A 21,878-nucleotide genomic window follows, 5' to 3' on the forward strand; every position below is an offset into this window, starting at 1 on the left:
GGCAGTGTGCTTCCCGTAAGCCCTATGCTTCTTCTCTCTCATGCTACCAGGAAAAAGCTCGTTCCCTTTCTCTCTCTATTCGTGGATGAAGACCCGCTCTGGCTGATAGCTTCTAGGGAGATATTTTTATCTCTGATGGACTTTTCAAGAACTGGGTTTCCACTTTAAGGCTATTGGGCCTTTCTTACTTTTCGTCTTAAGGTTGTTGGGCCTTTCTTACAATACATACTAATATCCCACTCAAAAATAATGTAAATGGTGCTTAGAATTTCCAACAATTCTCTCTACACCTTCAAGCTTTTTGGTTGCACCTTCAAGTTATCGAAAATACTCTCATTTATCAAGGTGGGTAAACAGTTACAATATTCACCAACTTTGACCAACTTAAATTCAACGCTCTCCTTCCTTTTATATACTTTGCACCTCCAAAGCATTGTGGGTTATGGTCCTGCGTTATGGTCCAGAAGCTTCAATGGTGGCGGTCTAGTTCATGAGTTCGAGAGGTGTTAGTGTTGTTTGCTCGTGAAGAGGTTCTCTGGCGAAGAGGTGGTGATTCTCGTAAGGTTAACTGTGGGAACAAATGTATGAAAACATTATTGTGAGGTTCTGAGGTCTTCCTCAGATTTTGAAATCTGATGAAAACCCAATTGAATTTCGAAATCTGATGAAGATCCAATCAAATTTTAAAATCTGATAAAGACTAAATCGAATTTCACAATCTGTTAAAAGTTCTTGAAATCCAAATGCGAAAAACACTTAACAAATTTTGAAATTTGATTAAATTTAATGAAGATCCAGTCAAATTTTGAAATCGAATGAAAACTCAATCAAATTTTAAAATTCAATATTTTTTCCAAAGTAAAATGTTTTATAACGGGTCAATTTTGACATTCTGAAAAAAAAAATGTGTAAGGAGAAAGTTTTGAAGATGTAAGGAGAAACTCTCTTAAAAAATTAGTTACAACAAAGTATTGATATGGGCAGGGCAGACGTGATATTGGGCTCGTACTGGACCAAATGTTGCGTATTGCTCCCTCCACTACCACCAAATGCTCCATGCATCATCCCATACCCAATTTACCCTTGCTATAAAACAGATGTCAACATTCGTTTAACCTTCAATAGATGTTAACATCTATGAATATATGTTAACATCTGTGAACAGATGTTGACATCCTTTTACATATTTTAACTTTTTTTTTTATATTTTAGTTTATTTTTTATTTTAGATTTTATTTTAATAATATTTTTTATTTATGTAATATATTATAAAAAAAATTAAATAATTTATAAATTAATTTAAAATATAAAAAATTTAAATAATATTTATATATTAATTTAAAATATAATAAATTAAAAAACTAAAAATTAAAAAAAAACCTAACTGATGTGACCACATCGTTAACTAACGTGGCACATTCATTTAAATAATTATATAAAAAAATATTTAAATAATTAATTAAATAATAATACATAAATTAAATTAATAATTATTATTTTATTAAACAAAATAAAATTAATTTATATATAATTACCTAATAAATTAATGTATTTTATTTTATTAAATAATAATTATTAATTTAATTAAATTATAAATTTTTTAATTAGTTATAATCAACGGATGTGTCACATCCATGAAGTCACATTCATTTATATATATATTTTTAGTTTATTTAAATATTATATTTTATTTTATTTATGGATTATTTAATTTTTATAATATATTACAAAAAATATTAAATAATTATTATTAATATAATAAATTAATAAACTAAAAATTAAAAAAACATAAAACTTAATCGGATATGAAATATTCGTTCAAGAAAAAATTCTTTTAACAGATATCGACACACATTCGTTAAAAAAAAGATAGAGCATAAAATTTTTTAAAATATAAAAATTAATTTTGAAATTTAAAAAAAAAATGTGGGAGTGCAAGGAGGAGCAATATGTGGGAGTGTAGGGAGTAAACCTCCCAAATGTTTAATAGTTGAAAATATAGTAAAAAGAGAAGGCCCAAAAGTTTAAGGAGAAGAGAAGCGGCGTTGGGAGAACATAACATGCATTTCCATATAATTTTCATTTTCGTCTCTTGCATCTCGCGGAAGCCATTTTCGATCTGTTGTGCTCTGTGGAAGGCGGTGGATGGCAAAAAACAACAAGTACGCCTCTATTAACTTCAACCATATCTACGAGAAATCCACAGCCACCAACCCTCATAATAGGAACCCTTCTCATTCCGTTTCCCCTTCCTCTTCCTCCTATTCCTCCGCCTCCTATTCCTCCGTCTCCGCCCCCAACAAAGCCCATGGCCGCATCCTCGTCTTGACCCGTCCCACCCCCAAACCCGTCACGCCTCCCACCCCGCAACCCCAACCCCACCACCAACCGCCACCCAATCCGATCCATCAAACCCAGGACCACTCGGAACCGCCACCGGATGCGATCTCGCTCCGCCCCCTCGGTCGAACTGGCACCGCTTCCTCGCTCCCGTCTCTCCCTGTTATCAACCACGACAACAAGGACATGCTCTCTCCGCCACCCAAGTCCGACAAGTTCGTTCCGCCACACCTCCGGCCCGGGTTCGTGCCCCGGGAAGAGACCCCACCTGGGCCGGGCTCGCTTCGGCCCAACGGGCGGCCCAAGTCGGGGGGTGGGCATGAGAGGATGAGAAGGGGTGGGCAGGATGCGGGGATCATGGGCCGCGGGAGTCGGCCCAATTCCAGTGGATGGTATGTTAACGTCGTTGCTTGTTTGTTATTTTTTTATCAATTGTTTTGGGTTTGATCGTTGTCGTTTTGTGGTGGTAGGCATCACGAACACCATTGACAATATTGTTGAATTGTTTTTACTTGGACTGTGTATGAATGATTGGATTATTACGTGCTTTGCTGGATTAGAATTTTGCTTGGCCTTTTCAGAGTTTTGATGATAGTGATTAGAAGAAAATGAAAGCATATTCTCCTTAAATTAAAGTTTATGTGTGTTAATTTAAAAGCCATTTCATATTAGTTTTGCAAAATCTTTAATTATAAAAGAAATCTATTTCTTTTCTTCTTGAATCCTTACAAAAGTTTCTTTTAGACAAATCTGTAATAAAGTTTTACATCTTAAAGGTGAGTCAAAGTCGTTTATATTATTATGAACTGCTTGCTTACATTTTACCCTCTGGTTCTTCATAGTTGTGGAGTTGAGCATATTTTTTAAGGAACAATGTATTGATATACTGATCATGGTGCATATGGATAATGGGTTTACGAATAATTTGTCTGTACGGTTAATTTACACCATCTAAACTCTTCATATCTATGTTTTACTTTGAGTAAATGAATTGGGTAGCTAGATTATCTTCTCAATATACATTCACAATTTGCCATATTCAACTTTTCATTTAATATTTTTGTCCATAATAGGTAAAAGGGTATCCTAGGAGTACGACAAACTGTGGACTTTGTTGGTCATAGTGTGCATGGAATGAGATATTCAATGTTTAGTCAGTTTGTGCGTGGCTTTGACAAAAATGTGTTTTGTGCAGAATGGTTATGAAGTTGAATTCTTTTCCGAGGATGAAGACGAACAAATTTTGCTACAGAGACGGGTTCTCTATACCAATTCAGTGCTCTTTGTCTCTCTGGAACTGACATCAATTTTCACAAGGCATCTCAAATCACCGAAGACGAAAACTGACCAGGTTGCAGATTTTCAACACGTAACGTCCCAACCCATAGCCAAATTTGTAGGCTTTTAACACCCAAGTTCTTCTGTTGGTGTTTGGCCCTCTTTAACACGTGCCAATACAGTGTAGAATTTATACACATATTTTCAATTCCTGGCTAAACTTTTTTTCTTACTGTTCTGAAAGACATGCCTTCTGTACTTTGAGCATATGTTTTACAGGAGGTCCCATCGTTTTTTACTGTTGTGGTGTATTTGTTTCAGATTGAATGTTATTTAAGCCAAGGTCCGTTCATTCATTAGTTAGACATACTACCTTGTTTTTTTAAGTTCCTATAAATGCTTTAAAATTTTCCACCCAGTGAAAACTGGAAAAGTGTACCTAAACCATAGGTGATCACCAATAATAGATTAAATAGTGACTCCTGCTGCATTGTAGATGAAGCCCACAATTATTTTTTTATGATGTTGATTGTTTCCTTAGTATGTCATTGCATTTTTTATATTGTAAAGTCGTGTGGTCATTGTCAGAAGTCACTGCCATATTTTTTAGCCGTCCAATTGTCTGCCATTTTCATCAACATTGTTAATCTTTGTCAACCAAAGTGCTGTTTGAGTTTCTGAAGACTTTTTTGATTTTTTGCATTCAAACAAAATCCTGACGTCACGCTAGTACTGAGTGATGATTATCCATATCTATAAATGTAAAATATCAAACTTTACACGCTACTTTTGGTATTATCTTTGTTATGATTGAATGAAGTGGTTTTGATTTATTCTGAAGTAGGTTTAGCTTGATGGGTAAAATATTGAAATAGATAGACATTACCCTCAGACACCAACGCATTGGTAAAACTGGTTTGATGCGAGACATAGACAGTTTTAAAATAATGTTGTGTCATTAAAATTATTGTCTAAACCTTCTACCCAAGTCCTCAAGTTGCCTCTTCATCTTTTGATTTCAACACCTCTAACTAATATAAAATAATTCTCAAGTAATTTAACTTTCCACTGTAATTATTTTATTAAGAATAGATTGTTAGCTAAACTTCTATATAGTTTAGATTTGATTTGAGTTTTATCACAACATTTTAAACTTTTGCATTTTTGTGAATTTTATTGCATTTTTATTTTAGAGCATTGAGGTTTCTCTAATTTTAAATGGTGTAATGGCGTGGAATGAATTAACACTAACATAATTTCGCATTGAACTAAATGCATACTTCTTTTACTTAATTACACAGATGTGCATATCTTCCTTAAATTCGCAACTCAATGACAAGATGTGCATATCTTCCTTAAATGTGTCACATTTTCGACCACGTGAACCAGGTAACTTCATACAACTTAAATCAATGAAATTCAATGATATTTTTGAAAGAGGAACTCAGAAACAACATTATTTGGTGATGCTAATACTGTTTTAAATATTATAAATGAGCATTTAATATTGTTTGTATTGTTGTTTGATATTTTCTCCCAATTAGGTTCAATCTAAAAAGGAAAGTCTTAAAATATCTCACATAATTAAAAGAGGTTAAGTGACAAGAAGTTTAAAATCGTAAGAGAGGAAAATATCTAGCGTAGTAATTTTAAAAGGATACATCATAGTTAAGAAGAAGTCTAACTCACAATGTCTTCATGTTACATGAGAGAATTATTCCTAGTGGATGATTAAAGTGAATATGTACATTAAACTCACCCTATAATTCATGAAACAAAAATGATACTTTGACACGTCAATTTATTTTTAACATTGAAATGACACAGTGGATCCCACCTTTTTAAATATTTTTTAAAAGAAAAAGAGTAATTTTGGAAGAAAAAATTAAAGAAAACGGTGTCATTTGAATGTAATTGACACATGTATGTCATTGTACCAACACTCTTCATGGAACATCATAACAAAATGTGATTTTATTGTATTGAGACTCAATGCATAATAGTTATAAGGATATTACAACATTCATGTAGTTAGTCAACAAAGTCAAATTTATATCTTTTTTCTAAAAAAAAATAAATAAGTGATATAAGTTGAAAACAACTACGGAGATATGATAATTCGTAGGTATCAACTACGAAGGATATGAAGATGAAGATGTCCAATTCATAAAATTTATCAATCTCACCATGCAATATGAAAGTCTCACCATTGTGGAGCTTGAGACTCTAAAGAACATTTTAAAATGTAGATTCTACTCAACAAATTGGAAATATTAGGACACACCTCTTAGAGACAGATCAACTTAAGATTTTAATATGTTTAATGTATGGGAACCCAAAACTATTACTAACCCAATAGGGCATGTAGCTTGAAGACATTGATATAGGATGGACTCTTAGATATTCTAATGGTTCATGAAGTTTTTCTTCAGAGCAAAAGATCACCTAAATGCGTTTAAATTCAACAAAAATAATTGAATATAAAGTTTTGGAGAATCAAGCAAACAAGAGAAAAAAAATTGTTGTCCTAAGGAAAGATGTTCTATTACAATAACAGGAAGAAAAATAGTTTAATGTTATTTTGAAACGATTCTAGCAAGAGAGTGCAACTTAGAAGAAGAAGAAGAAAAAGTGAATTTGTATCCTATGACACAGAAAGTGAAACTGAGATAACTATTGCTTCGGACCCAACACTGTGCACTTATGGTCCAATGCATGTTGGCCCGTGAACGTGATATATTGGAAAGCAAAAGATAGTGTACGTGGCAGATTTGAAGTTCAGAGCAGTGAGAAAAGAAAAGACCCGAAGCTTCCTCTGGCGATAAAGAGAGAAGCAAGTGACGGTGGCCGGCAGAGCTCCGACGCGGTGGCGGAAGACGTTGACGCAGAAGAGAAAAATGAAGATCGTGATGAGATTGGTAAGAAAAGTTTAATCTTTTATTGTAATGATGTAAATTCGAAATGAGCATCTGTATCTGATTTTCGTAATGGGGAAAGGGAAAGGAACTCCATATAAATAGAGTTCCAAAAAGGGGGAAAACAAAAAACTGAAAAACAAAAACAAACAAACAGAAAAACACTGTCCTAACACGACAATGAAGAGAATCGAACGATTCTCAACACCCTCCCTTCAAGCTGGACGGTGTATATTGACCAGTCCAAGCTTGGGAACAATGTCTTTGAAGCAAACGCGATGCGGGAATTTGGTGAAGACGTCGGCCAGCTGTTCGTCAGATCGCACTAGGAGAAGATGCAGAAGTCCTTCTTAGAATTTTTCACGAACAACGTGACAGTCAAGCTCGGTATGCTTGGTCCGTTCGTGGAAGCTCTGGTTATGAGCAATGTGACGAGCAGATTTGTTGTCGCAGTATAGAACAGGGATTCTAGATTCTTCAATTTGAAGATCTTGTAATAGGCAGTGGAGCCACTGTATTTCACATACAGTGGCAGCTAGGGCTCTGTACTCAGCTTCAGTAGATGATCTGGAAACAATTCTCTGCTTTTTAGACTTCCAGGAAATGAGAGATGTCCCGAGAAAGATACAAAATCCTGTAGTGGACCTTCTGGTATTGGGACAGGTAGCCCAATCTGAGTCACTAAAGCCTTTTAAATGCATAGAAGAATCAGCAGAGAAAAATAGCCCTTCACTTGGTGTAGATTTTATGTATCTAAGCACATGTTGAACAACCCGATAGTGATGTTCTGTAGGTGACTGCATAAATTGGCTAAGTAAGTTAATAGTGTAACATAGGTCAAGTCTAGTATTTGTAAGGTAAAGTAACTTCCCTATTAATCTTCTGTAAGGTCCAGGATCATCAAGATAACTATCCAATTTGTATAAAGGGCTTGTGTCCCTTAGGAAAGGAGTAGTAGAAGGTTTGCACCCTTCCATTCCAATTTCTTCAAGTATGTCCAAGGCATACTTTCTTTGACATAGGTGAATTCCTCTTTTAGATCTGGCAACTTCCAAGCCAAGAAAATATTTGAGTTCTCCAAGATTCTTTATACGAAATTTATTGTGTAAGAGTTCTTTGATGCAATTGATCTCTTCCATAGAATTTCCTGCCAACACAATGTCATCCACATATACAAGCAAAGCAGTGAAACAAGTGTCTGTTCTTTTAGTAAATAATGAGTGATCAGATTTGGATTGTTTGTAATCAACAGAAATTAGATAAGAGGACAATTTTTCAAACCATTGTCGGCTTGCTTGTTTCAATCCATATAAGGATTTAGTTAGTTTGCAAACCTGCCCCTCTTTGTGAATGTCCAGTCTTGGAGGTGGTTGCATATAAACCTCTTCATTGAGATCACCATGAAGAAACACATTGTCAACATCAAGTTGATGTAAGAACCAATTCTTAGAGGCTGCAAGAGCTATCAAAAGTCTAACAGTAGTTAGTTTAGCAACTGGTGAAAAAGTGTCAAGGTAGTCTATTCCCTCCTGTTGAGTATACCCTTTTGCAACTAAACAGGCTTTATGCCTCTCAATGCTACCATCGGCTTTATACTTAGTTTTATATACCCACTTGCAGCCTATAGGGGTTTTTGCTGGAGGCAACTGAGTTAGAGACCAAGTGTCATTATCTTGCAATGCTTTAATCTCCCTCTGCATTGCCTCAACCCATTGTCTTATACCTTTGGCTTCATTATAAGTCCGAGGCTCTCTATTTCCAGTGACAGCCATGATGTAATTGGAGTGTTTCTCTGACAAATTGTCACAACACAACAATTTAGAAATCGGATATGGAGTTTTGAAATTATTTTTCATAGTTAAGGATTGGTTCACCTGATGAACATAATCTTCCAGATATGCAGGGGTCTTTCTGGCCCTCTCAGATATTCTCTGTTTATGATTCTCTTGGTTATTATCGATGTTGACAGGAATCTGCAACTCATCTTCTTGATTAAATCCTTCTAGCCCATCATGTCTGTCTTCATTAGTAGGATAGTAGTCCTTTGAGAAATCAATAAAAGATTCATCTTCATCTCTCTCATTGTTTATGCTTTGCTGGCTGTCTTGAGTATTCTTATAGGGAAAAACATCTTCATGGAATATCACATTTCTACTTATAAAAAGTTCTTTGTTGTTTATGTCTAAAACAATATAACCTTTAACACCACTTTTATATCCTAGAAAAACTCCTTTTCTAGCTCTAGGATCCAGTTTGTTTCTATTGGTTTCAAGAGTAGAAGCAAATTAAGATCTAAGTAAGTAGGTGGAAGATTATAAAGCATATCATGAGGGGTTTTATTTCCAATAGTGGGAGAAGGGAGTCTGTTTATTAGATAGACAACATGTCCTACAACATATGACCAGTAAACCTTAGGTATATTAGAATGAAAAAGAAGGTTGTGTGTCACATTTAAAATATGTTGGTGTTTTCTTTCAACTACAGAGTTTTGTTCTGGAGTTTCAACACAACTTTTTTGATGAATGATTCCATGCATATCATAGAAATTGACACAATTAAATTTTGGCCCATTGTCTGATCTAACAATTTTAATCATTTTGTTAAATTGATTTTTAACTTTGATGACAAAATTTTGCAATAAGTCTCTGGTTTGTCCCTTGTTATTCATTAGGAAAACCCGTGTGTGTCTGCTATAATCGTCAACTATGCTAAGAAAGTACCTATGCCCATGGACAGAAATTGTATTTAGGGGACCCCAAACATCACAATGAATAATCTCAAAGCATTCAGTCGTAACAGAGGAACTTTTTGTAAAGGGTAGCTTATGTTGTTTTGCAAAATGACAAGTATCACATACAGTATAAGTATCAGTATTAATCTTGACATAAGGAAACATTTCACATATGTGTTTTACAACATTGGGTCCAGGGTGACCTAGTCTATGATGCCACAAGTTAACATCAGTCTTTTTAAACGAGAAAACCAACTTTGAAACATCTCTTTGGTCAGTTTTAGGAAAATCTTGCAGATAATAGAGTCCATTCCAAGGTTTAGCAGATCCAATTGTCTTCAATGAGTAGTTCTCCCTTATCTGACAATCCTTAGAGGAAAAGATTAGGTTGTAATTCAAGTCTTTGATAAGACTTGGCACATAAATCAAATTAAAACAAAAATTAGGTATATAAAGGACATTGAAAATGGTAAAACTTTCATTGAATTTCACGGTTTCTGCATGATCAGCAGTGATTATAGTTTTATTGAGTAGTTTTATGGAAATAGGTTTAATTTTATAGAAAACAATAAAATTGGTCTTGTCATGTGTAACATGATCTGTTGCACCAGTCTCTATGATCCAGGAAGAATTACCTGGTTTATTCTCAGTTTCTCTCCTCTGAATTTGATTGATCTTATGAATTGATGGTTCTTCAGCCTTGTCTAACATCCTCAAAAGCCTTTGCATCTGTTCTGGTGTAAAGTGATTGGTATTACTATTGTTAATGGTCTGTTGTTGTGTCTTCAAAGTGCCTTCAGAATCAGTGTTGTTTTGGCAAACATTGATAGAATTCCAATCATTCCTTTTATCTTCTTTCTTATACCAAGGTGGGTATCCATGCTTAGAATAGCACTCATCAATAGTGTGATTCATCCTGTTGCAATATGAACACTGTTTTCCAAAATTTGGGTTTCTTCCCCTTCCTCTGCCTTGGCCACGAATTCTAGTGCCACGTCCCTGATTTCTCCAGTTCTGATCGGGTTTCCATTGATTAGTTCTTTCTGCAACATTTGCTAGAATTCTAGTCTCAGCTGGACTTTGCTTTTCCTATCTTTCTTGTTGCATAATAAGAGAGAAAACACGGTTAACGTTAGGCAAAGGATCCATTAAAAGAATTTGTGTCCTAACAGTATTGTAAGAATCATTCAAACCCTTCAAAAAACAAATAACATGTTCAACTTCTCTATACTTCAACGAAATCTTGGATAAGTCACAGTTGCATGGAGTTTCACATGTGCATGTGGGTATGGGCCTTAAAGATTCCAGTTCTTCCCACAAGATTTTTAAGTCAGTAAAGAACTGGCTGACTCCTCGTTCTCCTTGTTTAATTGAGTGTATGTCCTGTAGAAGGTCTGAGATTTTGAAATAATCTCCTTTGGAAAACCTCTTCTTAAGCTCGTCCCATAATTCTTTAGCCTCTTCCACGTAGATAACACTTTCAGCAATATGTGGAGACAAGGTTTTTGTTATCCATGACAGAATCATAACGTTGTTTCTTTCCCAAGCATCATAGGCAGCATCAGTTTTTTGGGGTTTCTTTATGGACCCGTCTATGAATTTAATCTTGTTTTTCGAAAGTAGTCCTCTCCTCATGGCCCTGCTCCAAGAAGAGTAGTTATTCTCGTTGAGAATTTGTGTGATTAGAGTCAAACCTGGGTTTTCTCCCGGGTGTAGGTAAAATGGGTTGGCTGGATTGATGGCTTGATCTTCTTGATCCATGGCAGCAAAAAGAACCCAAGAATACAGTCCAAGAAGACACCAAGAACGGCCCAAGAAAAAAAACAGCGACGACAACGGAAGCAGAGCAGGTACTAGACCTGCTCTGATACCATATTGCTTCGGACCCAACATTGTGCACTTATGGCCCAATACATGTTGGCCCGTGAACGTGATATATTGGAAAACAAAAGATAGTGTACGTGGAAGATTTGAAGTTCAGAGCAGTGAGAAAAGAAAAGACCCGAAGCTTCCTCTGGCGATAGAGAGAGAAGCGAGTGACGGTGGTCGGCAGAGCTCCGACGCGGTGGCGGAAGACGTTGACGCAGAAGAGAAAAATGAAGATCGTAATGAGATCGGTAAGAAAAGTTTAATCTTTTATTGTAATGATGTAAATTCGAAATGAACATCTGTATCTGATTTTCGTAATGGGGAAAGGGAAAGGAACTCCATATAAATAGAGTTCCAAAAAGAGGGGAAACATAAAACTAAAAAAAAAAAACAAACAAACAGAAAAACACTGTCCTAACACGATAGTGAAGAGAATCGAACGATTCTCAACAATAACAGTTCTTAAAATATTCTTCTTCTGCGTTTCTTGCTTCTTTTCCCTTTTCCTCTTCATCTTAAAAGAAAAAATGGAAAATTGAACTTACCTTCCTTTAAATTACACACACTCCCTTTTATATTACAACATACACTCACTTATACCTCATTTATATTTTTAATAAAATAAATTAATGACAAATAAACTTATATTCGTAGATATTATTCAAATTTCTTTATGTTAACGGAGAATACTCATATTAATAAGATATTAGTATCATTATATCTAAATGTTTAAATCAAATACAAAATGATGATGAATATTTACATATTTATCTTACTCTTATCCTCATAATTTAAAATTTGTAAAAAACACTTTATTTTTGTTTGGTATTCTATTTTAATATTTTTGCAATTATATTTATAATATAATTTTGAAAAAAGGTATTTTGTGTGATTTTCATAAAATACATAAACAAAATATTTCATAATTTAATTTAATATTTTTATAATTTAGTGTAAAGAAGAAATATAATTTTTATAATAATTTGAGAACTGAAATCACATTTAATTGATTTTTTTTTAACTTTTATCAATAAAAAATATTAAAAACCAAAGTTAAAATTTACCAAATTTTCAAGGACTATCATACAGTTTAAACCTGTATTATTTTTTGATCATGTAACTCTGTTTTCTTTATCGATCAGCATGTCCAGATAAATAAGACAGAAGAAGGCAGATATTTGAATATAGAAAACATGTATTATGAGCAAAATGAAGGGCTGTTGATGTGAATAGTATACGTGAGCAACCAAAAATTGAAGAAAATAAAACAATGGATGGAGAGAACATGCATAATCAAACAAACTATGTGGAACAGCATCCACTCTTTTTAACAGCTGAGACATCTTCTTTGGTTCCAAGAACAATGGTTTCCCCTTTGGGCAAGGATGTTGCATGAGATTCATCCACTGTCTCAAGTGTTTTCCTACTCACAACATTGTATATCTGACTCAGCACTTCTACAAAAGCACTGTCCACATTCAAGGACTCAAGGGCAGAGGTTTCCATGAAGAATATCTTCTCTTTTTCTGCAAATTCTTTGGCTTCATCAGTTGACACTGCACGCAAATGTCGAAGATCTGCCTTGTTTCCCACCAGCATCACCACAACATATGCTTCTGTGTGATCCCGAAGCTCCTTCAACCATCTCTCAACGTTCTCAAACGTCACATGTCGAGTTACATCGTACACAACCAAAGCACCAACTGCTCCTCTGTAATATGCACTTGTAATAGCACGATATCTGTGGTAAGGTAAACAGAAAAAGGACTTTTAGTTTTCATTTACCAGTCAGAAATCATAGTTGGTATGCATTTAGGATTTATCATAGGAACTGTAAGGTTCAGGAATGGTCATATATGATTCATGGAGTTTAGATTAGCAAGTAAAACGTGGTAGATTGGAAAAAGAACAAAGCATTGCAAGTTTATCAGTCTAAGACTTTTTAGTACAATGTGTTGACCAAGTGTCAATCGCAGTATTCTTTTGGCAGATGAAAATAAACCAAAGAATGTTGTTAAATCGCACTTCTTATAGCAGTAGTAAATTTAACTAATCTGCTAAGAATCACTTAATTATGCATTTGATTAAATTAGAACTTCGTGCTCCTAAAATAATAGAGGACTCTGCATTTAACTGGTCAATGACAGATGACTCTGCATCTCTTCATTTCAACAAAGATTTTATTTACAAAGATTAACAACACGTGGAAATCAAATCACTTGTCTCCTTTTCAATGAGAAAATATTGTCATTCTGGACTTTTGCAGAGAATTTTGCACGCATTCACACATCTGGCAATTTTAGAATTGTTGGATCAAGATCGGATGACTGATATTTCATCAAGATAAATCAGCATTGTAATACACATTAGGAATGTGAGTTGTTCACTCTCGATATGCTTCGTTATGTGAATACGTGCAGATTTGTCTCCACCAATGCCGGAGAAAAAGGTGTTATTTTTCAATTGAAAAGATAAAGAAACAGACACGTGATCCCAATCCAAATCTATGCATGTTTCGTAGATAGAACAACAGATCCTGTCAGAAAAAGAAACCCTGACAAATTGAACAAACTATAACTTTTTTTCATGTCTTGAAAACCTTCCCTAACCAACCAGCAACCATATATTACAGAATACAGTCAAAACAGGCCTCAGTTCTTCGATCAGTGACCTGATCATCACGATCAAAACCAAGAACCCCACAAAGATCCCACTATTCAAATGCAAAACTAAGACAACCCATCAAGATTAAATTAAAGCAAGAACGACATGCATATCGAGAAAGCGCAAAAGGTGAGACCTTTCTTGGCCGGCGGTGTCCCAGATTTGAGCCTTGACGAGTTTGCTATCGACGGGGACGCTGCGGGTGGCGAATTCGACGCCGATGGTGGATTTGGTTTCCAAGCTGAACTCGTTTCGCGTGAATCGGGACAGGAGGTTGGACTTTCCAACGGCAGAATCACCGATAAGGACGAGCTTGAACAAGTAGTCATAGTCTTCGTCGGCACCCATTGAGTTTGGGTGAAGGAAAAGCAATGGATGGTGAAAGAAAGGAAATTGATTTCAGGGGGTAAACGGGTGAGTTTATTATATGTTGTAAATTGCTGAGCATTGTGGTTATAGCAGACACGGATGGAGAGAGAGAGAGAGAGGTGTATGTGTAGCGTGTACGAGGAAGGTAGGCTTTGGCTGTTGGAGGGAGAAGTATTCAAAATGACTCTTCTCCTACTTTCCTACGTTTTTCTTCAATATTATAATAATAGTAATAATAATAATAATAATAATAAAATCGCCTTTCAATTTACTATGATATTGTTTGCAAAATTACCATATATTTTTTATATAAGATAATTTTATGACCTTCAGTCAATATTATGAGGATGGCATAACTACATCTTGTTGGAAAAAGAGCATTGTGGTTGAAGTGTATGCTTTGGAGAAAAACAAGACCTGGATTCTTACTTCTTTATCTCCAGGAACGACAGTCATTAGCTGCAAATCACTTTTATTAAAGTAAAATATAAGGAAGAGAGACTTGTAAATTTCTAAAAAGTTTACACAAATATTACTTTTGTTGTTAAAGGTTTTACTAAAATTAAAGAAATAGCCTGAGTGAAAATATCTAATTCATTAGTAGATTACTATTATAAGTATATGTCAATTTTTCTATGAATATATTAATAAAACATCTTTTTCATATTTAAAGTCAGCGTGTGTTAGTGTTAGTTTTTTTTTTTTTTTTTTATGTATAAAATTAGGCAAATTTGTTAGAAAAGTAACATGATTATGTAAATTTTAAAAAACATTATGAGAATAGATAAGTTATGCAATTTTTATATGAATTCAAATGAAGAATTTATCTTTGTTTCTATGTTGATCAACATGATTAACTTGAAAGTTGTTGAGGAATTAATGACTTTTAATTTCAATAAAAGTTATCTTGATAGAACTTGTAATCGAGTTATCATAAATCCAATTGGAACACATTTTGTAATCTATATGATTTTATGGAGCTCGAAAATGGACATGGAGTTATACACTCATCTGATTTTTGTTTCTCTGTTGATCAACACATGATTAATTTGAAAGTTATTGAGTAGTTAATGACTTTTAATTTCAATAAAAGTCGTCTGAATACCACTTGTAATCAAGCTATCATAAGTCTAATTAGAACACATCTTGTAATTGATATGATTTCATGGAGTCCCAAAAGAGACATGGAGAGTGTTTAATGAAGTATGTGAAGAGCTAGATAGAGCATGTGAAGAGTTCAATAGAGCACGTGAAGAGTTTAATGGAATATGTGATAAACTAAGTAGAATTGTTTTGTGAAAATTGAAAGTTGTTTTACTTCTAAACAACTTTCTATTGAAATTAAAAGTCATAAGCTCCCAATGACTTTTATCGAGCTCTTTTAGTTACAAATTAGTTTTGAATGACTTTCTATTGAAATTATAAGTTTAATGACTTTCATAAAATATAAATTAAAGTTGTTGGAGAGATTTGTTGACTTCCATCTAACTTCGTATTGAATGATAAAAAAAAGTTGTAGAAGGATATACAACTTCATTTAAAATTATTGTATCATTTGTCTATTCTTATAATTATTGAAAAATTTACTCTTGTAATTTTGATATCATATTTATCTATTTTAATAAAACAAGGTGTCACTTTAGATTGTTAAAGTGTATGATTTAAGTAAGTTAAGTTTCTTTAAGTGTATGATTTAAGTTTCTAAATATTTAAGATTATTGTACAATAATATTTTTGATAAATGTAAGTAATATTTTTAGAATAGTTGTTTCCTGGATGAAAATATTGACGTCTATATACGATTATAAACATCAGTGAAAAGGCATCCGACGTCTACATGACGGAAAAGAATGACTTTTCACCTGCCTAATAGACATATAGACGTCGGCTATCGTTTACCTGACGTCTATAGGTCTGACAAGTAGGTGAATAGCCACTAATATCCATCATATAGACGTCCGTTTGACGGGATTCGACGTCTATATGACGGAAAGGAATGACTTTTAACCTACCCTGTAGACATATAGACGTTGGGGTTATCCTAACTGACGTCTATATGTCTGATAGGTTGGTGAACAACCATTAATTTTCGCCATATAGACGTCGGGGCCCTTCCAAACCGATGTCTATATGGCCAACTTATTTACGAAAATGCCACCGGTCATCAATATACGTCGAGCTTACCTCTAATCGACGTCTAAGGGGTGACGCTAACCAACATTTTTGCATTAGTTGTGAGACCTTAATTGTGACCTAATCTCAGTCCAATACCTTTAATTACTATTTACCTTAGTCCTTATGACAAAACCTGCTCGTTGTCGAACGTCTCTACTTCTGGTCGTCTTGTCCTCCAACTGTTTAGCCACATTCAATCACTGTTTGACTGTTTTTTACCTTTCAAGGCTATCCAATTGGCTTGATGTGAGATAATATGATACCTATCTGGATGGTATATGCATAAATTTAGTAATAAAATTTTAATGAATGTTTTGAAAATTTTTATTGATGGAAACGAGATCTTTTATTATTAGTAATAGGGTTTATAATCTTTATTAATATAGTAAATATAAATTATTATAAAATTAAAATGAAAACATATAATAATATAATTAAATTATAATACTAAATTATCGAAATTAAGTAAATATTATTTAAATAGACATAAATTTGAAGGTTTTTATAATGAAAAGGCTTAATAAATTTTATTGGAGAATAAAAAGAAATAATATTATTTTAATTCTCATAAGATAGTTTTTCTATAAATATAAAACTAAAGTCTACTTTACGTATCCAAGTTCAGGTTGATAGGTATAGAAAACTTATGCAACATTTTGTTACGCGTAAAAGGAGAAACTTCACGCATCTGATCGCAAAATAATACTGTTATACTTTTCTTTCATGAATCGGTCGTAACTTTTGAATTCCAAATACTATTATTCTACGGTTTTGATTCATCATTTTCATTTCACATTCAAGACGAAAAAGAAAGCTTAGCTAAGCCATTGATGTGTCACGAAAAACTGCTTCCAACTTCGTCAAAATCACTTTTGCGCAATTTTGATCCAGCAATTTTCTGCTTATTCTTTTCGTTTACACCAATGATATTTATTAGAGACTGATTCTTTTAGACGTAAAAGTTATTATAATATTCTTTTTATCTTTTTCACTATATTATTTTTTATTTACGTCGATATAAATATAATTTAATATATTCCTTATTGTTAATAAAATAAAATCAATTTATAAAAATAAAATGCGCTCGCGCCAGGTAGGGGTCGAACCTACGACTTTCTGCTTAGGAAACAGACGCTCTATCCACTGAGCTACAGGCGCTTAGATGTTAATATGCTCTTTCAAAAGAAATTTATATTTGTTTTCTATACAAAATAAATGAGAGAGACAAGAAAATGAAAAATAATGATGGAGGCCCTATCATTTTCACCACTCATCCACCATATATCAGCATTTAAAAATTTGTAGCTTAGAGTAATTAAGATTTATATATTTCATAGATATTTGTAAAAGAGTTAGGTATTTTTATGTGGGAAAAACTTCTTTTTAACAACACTTTTTTAACAACTTTTTGACAACGCATACGTGGTAGCTTGTGATTGGTCCGTTTTAAATATTTTTTAAACATAAATTCAAATAGACCAATAAAATGATGACACGTGTTCCGTTGTAAAAAAAATTGTCAAAAAGTGTTGTGAAAATATCATTATCCTTTTATGTGATACATTAAGTGAGATATCATTTGATATTTTATTTTCAATTTGATTTCACAAGGTGATAACCAATATGTTATTTTCTATGTCGCGGATTAAATTTGTTAATGACATCATCCATATAAAAAACTAATGCAAAAGATAGATAAATCTTATATCTAGATATTTTAATGCCAATATTTTATAAATAAACTAGAAAGTAACCTATGTCTTCAAATATTAAAGACTATTCAATGATAAACAAAAATAATGAATAATAATAATAAGCAAAATAAAAATTCAAAAATTTGAGGAGTATAGTCGAAATTTCTTTTTGCTATTTCATATTGTATTTCATGATACAATGATAGAAAAAAAAAAAATAATGATGATAATGTTGATAAAATAAAAGTTGGTGTGCATGTATATATTATTCTCTTGCCATTTGATGTGTTGTGAAATAAGTTGGTGAGTGAGGTTGCTTTTTGTGGGGAACAAGAATGATGAAGATAGGAGAAGTAATAGACATTTTAGTACCTAAATAAGTAAGCTTTTGATGATGAATTAATGTAGGATGTAGAAGACACCAATGCCAACCAGACCAAAGTAGACTTTGCTTGCACCTGGTCCTCCCTCAATATAATATAATATATTTATATGTATGTATAAATAGTTCAATCAATATAGATAACTGATAACTAAGAAGGAACAATCACAGCAGTAACTTGACATGATGTTATTGCTTTTTATGTGAATTCAGACTTGAAAATCAATAATGATTCTAGCTGCTTAACTTTTTGGTCCCGGTTAAACATAAATGACAAAGTTAGTACAAAACTATGGTTATTGCAGCTGGTGAAGGATTTGATTAACGATTAACGACAAAAGTCATGATAGGAAGTTTAACCATTAGTTAGAGAGGAGAGAACAGTGCTAAGAAAAACAAACAAGTTGAGCGGTGCAGAAGTGATGATTAATGCTATTATTATACTCTTCTCATCACAAAATTTATCTTTAATTGTATATGTAGAGTGCATTGGAACATCATTTGGATCCACCAACAAGAAAATATATGAGAAAACTGAAAGAGGGTAGAGGCTGGAATACATATGTTTCAAAAGGTCAATGCAGAAAGAGAGAAAGGAAAACTTAGAAGAAGGTTACACGAATGTTACAGATGCAAATCAAACATGTACTCCGATTAAAGGAAAACGCAGGATCTGTTCTTCTTTCGTTTTTTCTTTGGCTTTGGTGGCTGTAAAACAACCTTGATTGCAGCATCAAACACAGCCTTCACATTCTGAAATGTTGCAGCATAGACATCATATTAGACTCAAATTGTGTACTTTCTTTCAAGCATGTTGCACAAGTTGATAGATTATTAATTAACTTTAATAATGTCATACACTATCAGACAAATGATGCTGTGTATTGTTTACCAAATTCAATGTCTTTGAGAAAGATATTTCACAAACAAATTTTAGAAAACAAAAATAATTCACAAGAGTGGTCTGACATCTGCAGCAAAATGACTAAAGTGCTATGGTTACTATACAGTTGCGTTAAAAAAATGTTTGCACTGTATATAAATGCATTTTATTATTGATAGAGACTTTTTAGGTTAAATGATCTATTGAAATGAAGTTGATACTATTTTGTTTGGGGAACCACTTTTCTACCGTTTAAGCCTCTCTCTCTCTCTCTCTCTCTCTCTCTATATATATATATATATATATATATATATATATATATATTTGTTAAAACATTGTATTGTCTCCATTAGTTACATAGTATATGTTGATAAATAGATATCTGTCCTTGGTTAGATGGTGCAAAAGTGGCAAAAACATATGCTGTGGACAAATTGGTTTTGAATATCCTAATGTGGTCAATATTGAAACTATAATCGGTACATGGTCTGCTATAACAATCTCCCTAGGATAACTTAACCGATTATCTCATAAGTTAAACAATTTGGTACGTTTTTATATTGAATCTGCAATAGGACCCTTTTAATGCAATTTGATTAGAATGTATCTAAAATTTTGTCTATCTATAAGCACTGAAAAATCAGAACCTGCTGAGTCTTTGAGCTGCATTCTATGTACACAGCAGCACCAATCGCCTTCTTCAGCTCTTCTCCCTGCTAAACATTTACAGCATTCAGGTGTACTGAAAACAAAACCAGAAAAAAAAAATAAAATTGTGCCAGACAAGAAAATGGTCTTTGTTAGAACATAGAACATGAATGACTTGCCTGGACAGTAGTTATAGGTGTGGCTCCAGGATGATCAATCAAATACTGCCTGTCTTCCCTCAAGTCTGCAGCAAATTATAAGATCACCTTAACTAAGAGATGATTACACAGATGAACTTGTATGTAGCTTAAATAATACCAAAATATGAATTAATTTTCATAGTATTAGCTGATACCAAGTTTGGTTCCCACAAGTACAATTGGCACAGTTGGAGCATAATGTCTCAGCTCAGGAATCCACTGCATAAAATGGGCCTAGTGTCAGATTCTAATGGCAAGAATTATACCATATCACAGTTCACAGACACATGTGAGATGTTATGTGTCAGTAGGTGTAAATGTGTCATCCCAGAGGGAGAATTAAGAGGCTTGCAGAAGAACCTTCTTAGAGATATTTTCATAGCTGGCTCTACTGAGGAGGGAAAATGCCAGCAAAAACACATCAGCTCCTCTATAGCTCAAAGGCCTAAGCCTGTTGTAGTCCTCTTGTCCTGAATTTTTGAAGCTACAGTAAATGAGTAAGGGATGGAAAAACAGTAGCTATCAGGAATTAAGGAGTTTAATTTCAGCAATATCTTGTTTTAGTCACCAAAATATGTAAACTATGCACATTAAAGTACAAGTATACAACTGCTTGGTGATATATAGTAACTAGCAGTTTTGTTACATACCAGCAGTGTCCCATAATCCCAGGTTAATTGTGCTTCCATCAACCACCACATTTGCACTGAAGTTGTCAAACACTGTAGGCACATAGTCCTGGTTTTTTTTTGCAGAAAGAAAAAGTGAACTTTTTTACTGACCAAGCACAGCACATTCAAACAGCTAAAAATCATGCATTGCCATACCGTGGGAAACGTGTTGCTGGTGTAAGAGATGAGCATACAGGTTTTTCCCACGGCTCCATCTCCCACAGTAACACACTTGATGAATCTTGCAGTACTCATTTTCAAGTTCCTATTGTTTCCTCACCTCACATCACATCAAAGCTCCCTTTAGCATTCCGTTGCTCTGATGACTTTGAGTTGCTGAGCTTCTTTCAATTGAAGAATTGGAGAGAAATGGTTAGAAAGAAGGGTGAGAAGGTTAGAAGGGTCAATTTGAATTTTGAAAAGAAATGGAGGGATGATCAGCATTTAATAAGCCAAGTCCCTCAGCACCAACTTTAGTGACCATCTTTTATCTTGTCCATTATTGCATTTGGCTTTCTGTTTCTTTAAGGGGAAGGCCAGAGCAGCAAAAGAGTTGTTTGGTGCAGTAGTGGTGTTTGTTGGTTAAGTATTGTACAAGGGAGAGAGTGAATAATTAGTATTTAGAACATAAGCATTCATTATCAACATTACGTTAGTCTGAATGGAATGCACTCATATTTTCTTCCAAGATAATAAAAAACTTCATTAAAGCGACACAGACTACACCAGAACTAATGCTCCAAATGAGAATCATTAATTACAATTGGTGAAAAAGAAAAGTAGATGGTAAAAACTGAAAGTTTGGACATTACCAAACCAAAAGCATGGTATGAAGTTTCACTATGGTGCCGTAAAGCGACACAGACTCCAAATATTGGACAAAAGTGGAAGTGGGTGGATGAGTTTGACACTATAGTATGGAAAAAATTATTGATTTTCCAAGTCACCCTGACACTGATCAAATGATGAATCAACGTTCTGTTCTTGGCCTTGGTGGATCTATCCACATCTTTATTGGGTGGTTAGTGCTATTGAAGACCCACCAATGTGTTCTTATTT

General features: G+C 33.8%; 3 protein-coding genes, 1 long non-coding RNA gene and 1 other non-coding gene across 5 annotated transcripts; 2 read left to right on the plus strand and 3 right to left on the minus strand.

Moving 5' to 3' along the window:
* The first annotated feature begins 2,063 nt into the window (after window positions 1–2,063).
* On the plus strand, window positions 2,064–3,983 carry LOC106754235 (proline-rich receptor-like protein kinase PERK10). The gene is made up of 2 exons (XM_014636236.2): window positions 2,064–2,732; window positions 3,536–3,983. Coding segments are annotated over exons 1-2 (588 nt in total). The 5' UTR covers window positions 2,064–2,145; the 3' UTR covers window positions 3,537–3,983.
* An 864-nt stretch (window positions 3,984–4,847) lies between these two features.
* On the plus strand, window positions 4,848–12,874 carry LOC111241111. Its single transcript, XR_002666899.1, has 3 exons — window positions 4,848–5,007; window positions 6,274–6,536; window positions 12,586–12,874. It is a non-coding gene; the product is annotated as an uncharacterized LOC111241111 (long non-coding RNA).
* LOC106754267 (ras-related protein RABA1f) lies at window positions 12,311–14,351 on the minus strand. Its single transcript, XM_014636280.2, has 2 exons — window positions 13,934–14,351; window positions 12,311–12,874 (listed from the first exon to the last, which is right to left on the minus strand). The coding sequence occupies exons 1-2, from the start codon at window positions 14,143–14,145 to the stop codon at window positions 12,436–12,438; spliced, it is 651 nt and encodes a 216-aa protein (XP_014491766.1). The 5' UTR covers window positions 14,146–14,351; the 3' UTR covers window positions 12,311–12,435.
* A 3,075-nt stretch (window positions 14,352–17,426) lies between these two features.
* On the minus strand, window positions 17,427–17,499 carry TRNAR-CCU. Its single transcript has one exon. It is a non-coding gene; the product is annotated as a tRNA-Arg (tRNA).
* A 1,322-nt stretch (window positions 17,500–18,821) lies between these two features.
* Window positions 18,822–21,406, minus strand: LOC106754214 (rac-like GTP-binding protein RAC2). Its single transcript, XM_014636214.2, has 7 exons — window positions 20,976–21,406; window positions 20,799–20,886; window positions 20,509–20,618; window positions 20,304–20,367; window positions 20,128–20,192; window positions 19,948–20,013; window positions 18,822–19,170 (listed from the first exon to the last, which is right to left on the minus strand). The coding sequence occupies exons 1-7, from the start codon at window positions 21,072–21,074 to the stop codon at window positions 19,072–19,074; spliced, it is 591 nt and encodes a 196-aa protein (XP_014491700.1). The 5' UTR covers window positions 21,075–21,406; the 3' UTR covers window positions 18,822–19,071.
* Between the last annotated feature and the right edge of the window lie 472 nt (window positions 21,407–21,878).

The sequence above is a fragment of the Vigna radiata genome, unplaced genomic scaffold, assembly GCF_000741045.1.
Source record: "Vigna radiata var. radiata cultivar VC1973A unplaced genomic scaffold, Vradiata_ver6 scaffold_86, whole genome shotgun sequence".
Classification (NCBI taxonomy): Eukaryota; Viridiplantae; Streptophyta; class Magnoliopsida; order Fabales; family Fabaceae; genus Vigna; species Vigna radiata.

Excerpts from the sequence above, each read along its gene's own strand:
- LOC106754235 (XM_014636236.2), top strand. The coding sequence starts at position 2,146 with ATGGCAAAAAACAACAAGTACGCCTCTATTAACTTCAACCATATCTAC.
- LOC106754267 (XM_014636280.2), bottom strand. The coding sequence starts at position 14,145 with ATGGGTGCCGACGAAGACTATGACTACTTGTTCAAGCTCGTCCTTATC. Across the intron at positions 12,875-13,933 it reads GACACCGCCGGCCAAGAAAG|ATATCGTGCTATTACAAGTG; the intron begins GTCTCACCTTTT and ends ACCTTACCACAG.
- LOC106754214 (XM_014636214.2), bottom strand. The coding sequence starts at position 21,074 with ATGAGTACTGCAAGATTCATCAAGTGTGTTACTGTGGGAGATGGAGCC. Across the intron at positions 20,619-20,798 it reads GGGATTATGGGACACTGCTG|GACAAGAGGACTACAACAGG; the intron begins GTATGTAACAAA and ends TCAAAAATTCAG. Across the intron at positions 20,193-20,303 it reads ACTTGTGGGAACCAAACTTG|ACTTGAGGGAAGACAGGCAG; the intron begins GTATCAGCTAAT and ends AATTTGCTGCAG.